This window comes from Octodon degus, unplaced genomic scaffold (assembly GCF_000260255.1).
Source record: "Octodon degus isolate 3935 unplaced genomic scaffold, OctDeg1.0 scaffold00033, whole genome shotgun sequence".
Lineage (NCBI taxonomy): Eukaryota > Metazoa > Chordata > Mammalia > Rodentia > Octodontidae > Octodon > Octodon degus.
This window is the reverse complement of record NW_004524609.1, coordinates 3,397,760-3,410,254: the sequence shown is the minus strand read 5'-3', so window position 1 is coordinate 3,410,254 and position 12,495 is coordinate 3,397,760. Positions and strand designations below refer to the sequence as shown.

Genomic DNA, 12,495 nt, shown 5'->3' with positions numbered 1-12,495 from the left:
AAAAAAAAAAAGAAAATTAATTTTTACTGTTTCTTAATGAGAATTCCAAGACACCCCCCCCATCTACAATCATCTAACGAAGAACATAAACAATTAGTGGAAGAGTTTGGTGCTACTGTCCAGATTGACACTAGGACATTAACAGTTCTACTTTCCAATGATTTTACATTATCTATTTATTTATTTGGTACAGGATCTCACTACATAGCTTGGACTCGTAGTGATTCTCCTGTCTCAGCCTCCTCAGCACTGGGATCACAGGTGTGGACCACTATGCCCTGATTCAGTGGCTGGCACAGCATGCCAGGGATTCCAGGGCCAGCTTAGCATGTGGTACTTGGGGACCAAACCTGGATCGTTGCACTTGCCAGGCAGGCGCTTAGACTTCTGAGCTATCTCCCCAGCCCACTGCTTTTACATTATCAATGCAAATGCTTATGCAATAAAAAGGAAATATTCTTAGTAGTACAAAAATTCTTTTGACTTTGTAGACTTTTTCTTTTTTTGGTGGAAATGGGGATTGAACTCAGGGCCTTGCGCTTGCCAGGGACATGCTCATCTCCCCAGCCCCAGACTCTTAAGTATTTGAGAACCAATGATCTAGATCAATAATGGTGAACCTGTTAATGCCCAACCCACAACTCAAAACCCACTTGTTTAGCACAAAGTACCAACGTTGCAGTTAAACCTTATAATTGAGGTTTAAATTTAGAAAACCTCATACATGAACATCTTTTGTCTTAAGAGAAACAACACATATGCCACAGGTTTGCCACAACTGCTCTATATCTAGAGTCACCACAGTATGGAAGAGCTAGACTATTTAACCTGAGGAAAAACTCAAGTATTGTTTTCAAGTGGAAATATGATAGCTTCACTTCCTTTTCTTGACTTAAGCAACCTATAATTCTTGGCTCTGCTTCGCAGAATCACACACATGTTCTCTGAAGAACCTATCTGCCACAGATTTGGAAGCAAGAGAAAACATTTACAGCAGTTAGAAGCAAATGTAGTGGGGTATAGTGGCACACATCTGTAATCCAGCACTTGGGAGACTGAGGCAGAAGGGTCACAAAATTCAAGCCTATCCCGGGCAATTTAGTGAAAGCCTGACTCAAAAAATAAAAATGTTGGAGTTGTTGCTCAGTGTTAAGACTACCCCTGGATTCCATCCCCAGTAATAAAATAAAAAAAATACTCAGGTCCAAGGACTCATGTGAAAGGGGAGGGTAAAGCTGGACATGGCTGTACACACCTGTAATCTCAGCACTTGAGAGGCTGAGGAAGGAGGACTGCTTCAGGTTCAAGGCCAGCCTGAGCTACATAGTAAGATCAAGGCCAGGCTAAAATGTATAGTGAGACCCTGTCTCAAAAAATTAAAACAGAAAGGAAGGTGTAATTTCTGGAAAATAAATACAATTACTTAAGGAATGCCAATTTAAAATACTGAAGGGGCTGGGGAAATAGCTTGGCAATCTAAGCGCCTGCCTGGCAAGTACAAGGACCCAGTTTGATACCTGGTACCTTATGCCGTCCCAGGCACACCATGCTGGCCACTGAAACTGGGCATGGCGGCGCTCGCCTGTAATCCCAGTGCTGGGGAGGCTGACACGAGTATCACTACAAGTCCTAGCTGTGTAGCAAGACCTCATACCAAATAAATAAACAAACAGATTAAAAAACTATAAAATTATGAAACTGAACATAGAGAATCATCTTTTTTAGGCAGTAGTACTATATAGAGTGAACTGAGGGCCTTCATACTGAGCTTGTTCCTGCTCTTTTTAAAAAAAATTTGAGGACTGGCCAGACCAGGTTCAATCCCCAGCATTCCAGGCAGAGCAGAGCCGGCCCCACCACCGGGGTGTGCTGAGGCTGTGACTAAGACTAGGTGTGATCCCAGTGCTTGGCAGACTAAAAACAGGAGAATCACTATGCATCCAATCTGTGTAGTGAGACCCTGTACTAAATACATTAAAAAAACAAACAAACAAAAAAAACTGATACCAATTCTAAGTTGCCCAAGCTGTTTGAATATTCAACCCTCCTGCCTCACTCTCTGAATACTAGAAATTACAGAAATGCACCACTACCTATGTATGATTCATTTTTTAATAACATGAACTATGAAAGCCTCATGGAATTCCTAGCCCAACCATTTAGTATTGAGTTCCAAGATCCCAAGTGCAAGTATTTTTATGACATGAGTATACAAATACTGGGAAAACCTAAATGTAATCTGAAGAAAACCATACCAACTTGAAAAAGAATCAACTTCAGCAAGAAGCCTCATACCTCTGAATGATCAATGGGAGGAAGAGGATCAATTATTTTTTTGGAGGGTGCAATTGGATTTCCATCGCTGTCATATTCCAGATTGTCTTCTTCTTCCTCCTGAACCACACCAGCAGTTGGGTTTTCTGCCATGTATCGAAAATAAGCTTCCTGCAGGAAAGCACAAGAGCATAATTATACCCAAGTACAGCTGAAAACATTTCTACTCTTGTAAGCAGTGTATCAGAAGACTGTACAGTTTAAAAACCTACCAACTAAGGCTAGACTTTTACTAGCAATAATTCCTTTACAATATCAGTATTCAGAAGGACAATCCCAAGAAATGAGTACTATGAAATGATTTAATTTGTCTAACAAAGGATTTATAAATCTGCCTATTCCACAGTCCTCCTTGGGGTGTGATGGGGGACTCTACCTATCCTGCCCAAGGCTGGAAAACCTGTAGATTTACCTGTAGATTTAATCTGAGTTTGCAAGTTGACACTTATTAGAAAGGTCACAAACCTGGAATGGGCTACCAGTTTCTCACCATTCCACAACTGAACAATGGAAAAAAATACTAACAGTCATTAACGTTTGATCTTCAGAAAAAGAATCACAAACAGAACCTTTACAAAAAGGTAGAGGTTAAATGCAGCTAGAAGCCATCAGTAGATTCCACACTACTGATTTATCAGAATAAATGTTAATTTTGGATTTAGAAAAAGCAAAGTGAATAAAGCTTGTCTTTGTATTTGATGTCATCTGGTCAAACATTCCATCTTCAACATGGGGGAAAGCCGTGTGAATCTTAATATTACATTGGTAATGCAGGGAGAAAAGGAACAAGTCAAATGACATTTCTGCTAAATGTCAGGAATGGCCATTTCAGTGAAGGCAAGCTCTAGCCTGTCCCCAGTATATAGACTTTGTAGGGTGAAAATAAAAGAAATACTGCATAAGAACTCACTTGGTCATCTTCCTCTTCAATGTCATCTCGAATACCCCTGGAAAAACAAGCGGAGAAACAAACTTCCCTGCAAATGTTCCACATACCCAGCTCCATACTTACAGCAGATTAGTGTTGAATTCCGTACACCACAGAACTGTCAACACTAATAACAGCAAAGCAGCAATAAGCACACTGTAAACTATTCACTCATCTCTGATGTGTGGCTTCATTCTATGGACTACACTTTGCATTTCTTTCTCTCTCCCTCTTTTTAATATATTTGGTACAGGGTCTACTTTGCATTTCTTTTGAATGAAGATGACAGAAAAATCAATTACTAACACTGATATAGAATAAAAACTTTCTAAAGATACCAAAGAATTCTAAGCCTTGTCAACTCGTACAACATACAAAATGTGGTTATGCAATTTCATATTATAAGAAAAAAAATTTCTATTTAACATACACTAAAGAAAATGTCTTAAGTTCTTTATTGTGCCAAGTTTCTAGCTCTGCAATACCTGTTTTAAGACAAAATCAGTTACCTTCAGGAGGGAGACAGAAAAACTACATAAGCCTATTTATGAGTATGGAACTAAAACTCCTAAGCAGTTCACATGGAGAAGGAAATCACTGCCACCTGCTGCTTCTGTCAGGAGTTAAAGAAAGTATGGGTGCTTAGTTCCCACAACCATCCGGTTTTACTCAAACCTGCCACTTAACGTAGAGAACTTGCTACTCCTAAAGCAAACAGTAAGCAACATCACCAGCATAAGGTAACTGGAAGAGGATACAACACAGGTAAGCGCCAGAAGTGGGCTGAACCTCATATAGCACAAGAACCTTGGGAAGGGCTTAAAGCACTGACTGCCAAGTAAAGGGAGAGAAAAGTCTAACCTTGTCTGGTAGAAAAACCTTATACATATGTTCAGCAAGGGAAAAGGTAACTTCTCTTTCCCAGAAAATAAAGTACTTGAGATTTGATTATGGTTGCTAAAGCATGGTATCACTCTCTAAAAGACAGTAGGTTTATATACATAGTTTTATAATATCACCATTACTTCTCAGTCACGCAAGCATTGATCTATATTTTGTATTATGAGACAAAACTCAATACAATGGACCCAAACTTTAGTAATTATGCTTTCCTAACCCTAGGCTAATTTATGTTTACTCAACAGTTGAAGATCAAATGCTATTCTGTCAGAACAGAATGTCTTTTAATTACTACAAACACAAAGACTTTTGTCATTTCTGTACCTACAGAACTATTCAAGGTACAAGGACATCACAAAGCAAAGGTATTTATACACTTAATTTTTTTTTCCTGTAAAATTGGGAGGAATAGGGTTTTTAACACTTTAAATATTTTTCATATAACTTTTGTAAAGAGAGAAGAAAACAACTTACTTTACGTTTTTTCTTTCCTTGTCCTTTTCTTCAAGTCTTTTCATGTCTCTAGCTGCCTGATCCTAATGAAACAAAAGACTATATGAAATTTCATTAACTAAAAACACTTAAAGAGAAATTTCTTTAAAAAGAATTTTAGGGGGCCGGGGAGATGGCTCAGTAGAATAAACGTTTCCCTGGCAAGTGCAAGGGCCTGAGTTCAATCCTCGGTTTCGCATTTAAAAGAAAAAGAATTTTAGGGTTGGTAAAGTGTCCTCACAGTTTAGCTATGGATTTTGTTCTTGTTGTTTTGCAGTACTCAGAAGGAAAACCCAACCAACCCAGCTAGGCCCTTGCACATGCTATACAAGCACTCTATCACTGTGCTATACTCCCAGCTCATTGGAGTCCGAGGGGTCTTCTTAGATTTCAAGTCTGAGAATGAACTTGCAATCCTCCTGTGTCAGCCTCCTGAATAGCTGGAACTATAGGAATGTGCCACTGTGCCCAGCTAAGTGTTTTATTTTGGTCTTTTTGAGACAGGGTATCACTATGAAGTTAAGGCTGGTCTTGAACTCACTTTGTAGCCCAGGCTGGCCTCAAACTTGCAGCAATCCTATCTCAGCCTCTCAAATCCTGGGATTATAGGCATGTTCTATCACCCTTGGCCCTAGTTTTATGTTCTGATCTACATAACAGTAATGCACATAAGAGTTATGTCAATGAAAACAGTCATCAAGTTGGAGGTTGTTCCGTTTCTTTGTTCTTCCCCCTCCTCCTGTATTTTAGGGAAGGGTCTACAGGGTGTTCAGGGTCTTACTACTAGATCAGACTTGTAGTGATCTGCCTGTTTACAGCCTCCCAAGAGCTGGGATTACAGGTGTGGGCCACCATGCCCAGTCTCAACTGCTGTCTCAGCATGCCCTGGGGACCGGGCCGGCAAGGCAGGCTCAGGGATCAAACCACTGGCCCCTGTGCCTGCTTACAGGAGCTTTAATCCACTGAGCTATTTGCCCGGCCCTCTTTGTTCTTAATATTATAATGTACACACTATATTCAATTCCTTACTTAGTGACCAATTCAGTTAATAACCTAGTCACAGAACCATAATAATCAAGCTGCATGTTGATAATTATTTCTCAAAGAAAAAATACTCAAATGTGCTAGATTGGCTACATATGGGTTGAATGACTTGTATCTGTAAGTATACTACCCAGGCAAAAAATTTAACAACAATGCTTAACTCACAAATATACATTAAAAAGTTAATCATTACAGCTCTGGAAAGGTAATTTTCAATCTGAGTAATGCTGCACATAGACATAAGGCAAAATCTGGAAACATTTCTGCTTATCACAACTTCAGGAGTCATGAAGGTGAAGCCTCTGGCTGGTAGAAGCCAGGGTTGCTAACTCAACATTCTCCAATGCACAGGATCATTCCCACAAAAGGATTATTAAATCCCAAATATTAATATAAAGCTTTGGATTGTAATTAACTTATTTCAAGTGTTTTACATGAGAAGCAAACATTTCTAATAAATTTTAACTTGATAAATGTGCGATGTCTTGCAATCAAAGAAGTGATGTGATGCCAAATGTCACATGATCACATCTGAGCCAATGGTTCTCTCTCTCCAGGATTATGGGTGATTATCTTGCAACAGAAGAGTTTAAGGAGGAGATTGCTTCAGCAGAGGAGGAGAAAAAGATGGAAGAAAATCCCTCATTTCAAAGGAGATTAGGGAGATGTAGAAATTGTAGGAAGTCATACAAATCAGGCTGTAGGAGCTGAAGCTACAAATCTGTTTAATGATAATGAAACAGCACATTTCCACGCAACCCTGAAAAGAAGGCAAAAGTGTCACTGTAGAGACTCCTTGTTAGAGTTGCATGACAGAGAAGACTCCACTGAACAAATTGTTAGTAGTGATTCCATTCTACATAGAACCCTTTTTTCTCATCTCCCTCACACCAGCCAGGAAGGACTTCAAAGGTAACTGCAGGCTAATTTGTATTTCTTTTTATTTTGCATTTTCTCATTATTTTGTATTTTATCATAGCTCTAAAATCATTTTACATGAGTATTTTTGGGTTGTGGAAAGAATCATCTGAGTTCCCTTATTTTTTTTAATGGGGAAATTTCCTTTGGTATACAAGTGCTTTGGATGTTCCTGGAACAAATTATGCTCACAAACCAAGGTTTCATTATAATCCTGAGGTTGAAAACTGCTCTAGTTCTACTAACCAGAATTGTTAACATAGTTCTTATATTTTCCAAAGTTAATCCTTGTGTGTGGTCAACTGATTTAAATTGATCCTGTTTTATTTTTAAAATCTCTGTCTGTCTCTGTCATCTCTCTCTGTCTCTCTGTGTGTCTGTCCTGTCCTGTCCTATCCCGTCCATCTCTCCTTCTCTAGTGCCATCATGCCCGGCTTTGGTGGCTGGCTTGGCCCAGGGCCAGTGAGATCAAACCAGGGTCCTCGTGCTTCCCAGGCAGGAGCCCTAGACTACCAAGCTGTCTCCCTGACTTGATCCTTTGTTTTATATCGAAGAAAATCAGTTATCAGAAAAATTATATAATTTTCCCAAGATTTTATCTACCTTTGACATTTAACAATTATTATTATTACTACTACCTGAAACAGGGTCTCATTCAGTAACTAAATTGCCCAGTCTGGCCTTCTCCTTGTGCTCATCAGGCCTCAGCCCCCCAGAATGCTGGGATCATAGGTGTGTATCCCCATATGCTGCTTTGTTTGGTTTCTTTTTTGTACCAGGAATCAAACTCAAGACCTTACGCTTGCCAGGCAGGTGTTTGTTCCACTGAGCTATATCCCCAGCCCTGCTAGATGTTGTAAAATGCCACTATATAAACCATGGCATGATCAGATGCTCTATTTGAGTTGGATGTTCCTGAGAAAGATGAATTATTTTAAAAAGAAGTAGTATATTATATACAAACTACTTCAAAGGGATTGAGTACATTAGACAGTAAACTAATCATTGGTATAAACAATGTCACATATGAAATAGGTCACTATGCTTGTAGAACATGTGTTTTAAGCCTATTTATCTTTTTTTAAAGAATAAAAATAAATTTTCACCTCATCCAAACACTAGGAAAATATAAACTTTTCAGAAAACCTGACTACTGAGATTAGGAATAAATGCAAATTTTTAAATCATTTGGCATATTTTTCACATTTAACATCTACCAAAAAGTACATTTTTGACACTGTATCAAAAAGATATTCAGAAGAATAATAACTGCACTATAAAAGACTTACTTTCCAAACTTCCACTACTTAAAAGCTAAGCAAGGGCTGGGGAGATAGCTCAGTAGAATAAGTGTTTGCCTGACAAGCTCAAGGTCGTGAGTTCAACCCCCAGTACCACAAGAAAAAAAGAAAAAAAAAGCTAAGCAAGAGAATTTGGGCCATTCTTGGATACTCTCACTAAAAAATTGTCAACTTTGCTATTAAAAATTAAATCTAAATTTAAACCTAGAAAATCAAGAACTGATTTTTTTTTTCTTTAAAATTCATCACTGGGGGCCAGGGAGATAGCTCAGTGGAATAAGTGCTTGCCTGGCAAGTGCAAAGTCCTGCATTTGATCCCTGGTACCACCAAAAAATAAAAAATAAAAGTAAATAAATAAATCTATCACTAGAAACATCAAGAAATAATGAGATTTTCTGTGAAACAAAACTCTGGGAAATGTCCGTCCTAAAGATAAAATCACACCCTGTACAAGATACTTCAAACATGGTAAATCATTTACGGCCTTTACTTTTGGAGTAAATCATGTAACATATTTACTAAATTGCTACTAAGCTGCAAGACATGTGTATGACCTAAATAATTTTTGTGTCTTGAATAATCTGGTAAAAGGCAGGAACACAGTACTAAAAGAACGTAACATACAGAATACAGCATAAAGAACATAAAGAATACGGTTGCAGTGGTAAATTCTCCTTGTTACCTATAAAGTATATGCAGAAGGAGAATTATTATATGCATTTTTTTTTTCTTTTTTTTTTGGTACCAGGGATTTAATTCAGGACGCTGTGCTTGCCAGACAGATGCATAAGCTGCTGAGCTATCTCCCCGGCCCTAAAGTATATGTTTTCTCAGCAAGTAATGTAAATTGAATTAAATCAAAAGAAACTCAAGTAGGTAGGGGTGCCATGCTAGTAATAAATGAATAAAGCCAGAGTAAGAAAAAAATGTATTCTTCTGACATAAAGCTCCTGCCCCACAAGTGGTATGGGATTAAACTTTGGGCTTTGTATATCCCTGGAAGTTCTTTACTGCTGAGGTTCACACTTAGCCACACAAACTTGTGCTTGTGCTTCAGCAAGTGGGCATACTCGTCTAAAGAAATATCTCATTTTTACTGTACTGCTCTGGTTGTTTCTTTTTCTGACATGGATATAGACGAGTTCAGAAAAATCCTTCTCCACTGAAAGAAAAATTACAAAGCAAATGTGACAATACACAAATCTAGGGCTGGCCTGATAGCTCAGTGGGCTAAAGCACCTGCTTAGGCAGAGTGCAGCAACCGGGGTTTGATCCCTGGCGATCCCCAGCATGTGGTGCTGACCTGCCCACAGGGCAAGCTGAGACAGTGATGGAGACGGTGTGGTGGCACACGCTTGTAATCCCAGCACTTGGGAGGCTGAAAACAGGAGAATCACTATGAGTCTGATCTACACAGTGAGACCCTGTCCTAAATAGAGGGGGAAAAAAAAAAAAAGATGAAAAATACACAAGTCTAACAGTGCCCTATATATATAAAAAAAACAGGAGTTAATGTAAGAAAAATGTATGCATTATTTAAAGCAGGCTGCCTCTTGATCAGTAATTGCTTATTTTTGCTACACAAGATTGCAGCCCAAAGGGCTGGGAAGGTAGCTCTGCGGTCTAAGTAACTGCCTGGCAAGTGCAAGGATTCATGTTCAATCCCCAGTACCATATGCTGTGCTTGCCCTGGAACCTTGGGCACGTTGTGCAGGCCACCAAGACTGGGCATGGTGGTGCATGCCTGTAATCCCAGCACTGGGGAGGCTGAAACAGGAGAATCGTTCTGAGTCAGAGCTGCATGAGACCCTGTACCAAATACATAAAATTTAAAAAAAGAAAAAACAAAACAAGGTTGCAGTCTGAGATCTTCTACTTGAGTCTGTGTTTTTAGATAAAGTTCCCCGATTTTACAAACGCAGGTTTTTTTTTTTTTTTTTTTTTGGCAGTACCAGGGATTGAACTCAAGACCTTGCAGGTACTTACACCACTGAGCTATATCCCTGGCCTAAGTTGAGATGGAGCTATCTATCTATCTATCTATCTATCGGCTGGCTCAGGCTGCCTTAAGGGCGGGTCTGGTTAAGGCATGAGGATCTGGGTATCAAACCACTGAATTCTGAGTCTGACTGCTCTGCTTAAGCAGGCACTTAAACAACTGAGCTAATGGGCAGGCCCCCGCTAGCTTATATTTTTAACATACAAAAACACACCTAATTTGATTCTTTCCCTCTTTCCTTTAAGGAAAAAACAATTCTAGCTTGAGATAAATATATAAGAGACATAGAAGAACGTTACTTCAAAAGTAAGAATTGATGATTTTTAAGCAAGGTAATTAACACAGCAAGTTAATATACCACCTAAGTAGGAGAGCAGTGTTTAAAGGAGGGAAAGAATTTAGACCAGGCAAGCATTAATGAAGGGGTATCAGGTAGGGTAACAATAGTGATGAGAAAGGAAGAAAAATATGCAAAAACTACCGTAAAGACAGATGCAGCAAAAGAAAAAAAAAAAAAAGGCAGCAGTATATACTAGAAAGAGCTGGGTCACATATTGCCAATATAATGTGAGAGACAGGTAATCTGAACTGACTTGGACTATCTTTGGGTTCACCGTGCATGTTTCGGGCCTGGGCTTCAATCCTAACATCATTATCTTAGGGCTCAGTTTTCATATCAATGAAAAATTACATCTACAACTGGGGATACAGCTCGGGGTACAGCACCTGCCTAGCAAATGTGAGGCCCTAAGTTTGATTTATGGTGTTTAAAAAAAAAAAAAATCTATGTTGTTTGTCTCCTTATGTTCTATGGTTATTCTGAGGGTAATGAATATTCTTGATAACCTCGTAAAAAGAAAGTAAGAACGGCTGGCCAAATAGCTGAGGGGATTAAAGCGTCCACTTGGGCATATGCAGGGGCCAGCAGTTAGATTCTGGGCCTGCCATGCTGGCCCTGCCCCTAGGGCAAGCTGAGACTATGAGACTGGGCATGGTGGTGCATACCTGTAATCCCAGCTCTCGGGAAGCTGAACACAGGTGGATCACTACAAGTCCAAACTAGTAGTGAGACCCCGTAGACCCTTACTAAAATACCAAAAAGGGAAAAGGCAAATGAAAGACATTAAAGACAAGGTTACAAGCCAGTCATTATATGAATACTGATGATAAAATGACCCGCTTGAGGAGGAAAAGCTGATAAATTTAGTTTAAAGTGCCAGTGGTACATAACCACATAAAAGAGGTCAATATACTTATGGAAAAGCAGGGCTAAAACCACAAAGAAAGAGTAAAGCATGGGACTAAAGACACGAATTATACACACAGCAGCTAACTTTCATTAGTCGATAAGGTAATTACGAAAGCTTTATATAAAGAACAAAATATCGCGTAAATACAGACACTTGCTAATGAAGAACTACAAAAAGATCCTAAAAATGAAAGATCAATCAGTTCGATATTTAATGGTTCTAGGTTGGTGTAACAATAGTGGTTATGTTTTAAAACACTATTTTTTTTTTTAAAGTATTTAGTACAGGGTCTACAGTGTCTTACTCCGTACACTGGACTTACAGTGATTCTCCTGTTCTCAGCCTCTCAAGTGCTGGGATTACAGGTGCACACCACCACTCCTAGTATCAATCGCCAGCTCAGGGCACCCCAGGGGTGGGACAAGCTCGACACACCGGGGGTCAAACCCTGGTCCCGCACTCTGCCTAAGCACGTGTTTTAATCCACTGAGCTGTCTGGCCAGCCCTTGATTGGCTTTTGAGGGGGGTCTCCCTTGAACTCACATAGGCTGGCCTCGAACTCATGGCTACTCTCCTACCTCGGCCTTCCAAGTGCTAAAATTACATGCATGCAATAATACACCTGGCTCAAGAGTTCTCTTACACATCCAGGGGTAATGGTGCACACCTGTAACCCAGCACTCAGGAAGCTGAGGCAGGAGGATGTCTGTGAATTCGAGCCCAGCCTGGGCTACACAGTGAGTTCAAGGCTCAACCTGGACTATACAGCAAGACCTATTCTCAAAAAACCAGAATTCTCTTAGATAAAGAAAAATTTAGAGACGAAACATTATGGCTGAGATTTGCTTTAAGAAAGAAATTGAAACGACCCGGGGCCGTGGGATCCTGAACAGACCCAGATCGCAGGCCTGGCGAGTGAGTGAGACGACTGAGGCCGTGATCCTGAACGGACTCAGACTCACAGGCCCGGCGAGAGAGAGACGACCTGGGCTGTGGGATCCTGAACAGACCCAGAGCACAGGTCCGGCAGAGTGAGACGACGTGGGACCCTCCGGATCCTGAATAGACCAGGAGAGCAGGTACTGCGAGTGAGTGAGATGACCGAGGCTGCGGAATCCTGAATAGACCCAGAGTGCAGGCCCAGCATGGAACCCTTCAGCAGAACTCCCTGCAAAGAGGCTAGAGGTAAGACCCACCCAGCAGATTCAGGAGCAGAACATCTTGCCAGAGAGACACAAAGGGTTCAACTCTAACGGCTGCAGCAGAAAGAAGTGGAGCACAGCAGCTAGATCCAAACAACATCCACCTGGAGGAATCTGAACTTCGTA

The 12,495-nt window shown here is 40.1% G+C and overlaps 1 protein-coding gene across 1 annotated transcript in view; it reads right to left on the bottom strand.

The window, feature by feature from the left end:
- The window catches only part of Ddx42 (DEAD-box helicase 42), a 50,764-nt gene that overhangs the window by 18,828 nt on the left and 19,441 nt on the right, over positions 1-12,495 (bottom strand). Inside the window, exons 4-6 of the mRNA XM_004630161.2 lie at positions 4,637-4,698; positions 3,245-3,281; positions 2,296-2,445 (exon numbers count right to left, since the gene is read on the bottom strand). Of these exons, the coding sequence (XP_004630218.1) occupies positions 2,296-2,445; positions 3,245-3,281; positions 4,637-4,698 (249 nt within the window). The remainder of the gene's footprint in view (positions 1-2,295; positions 2,446-3,244; positions 3,282-4,636; positions 4,699-12,495) is intronic.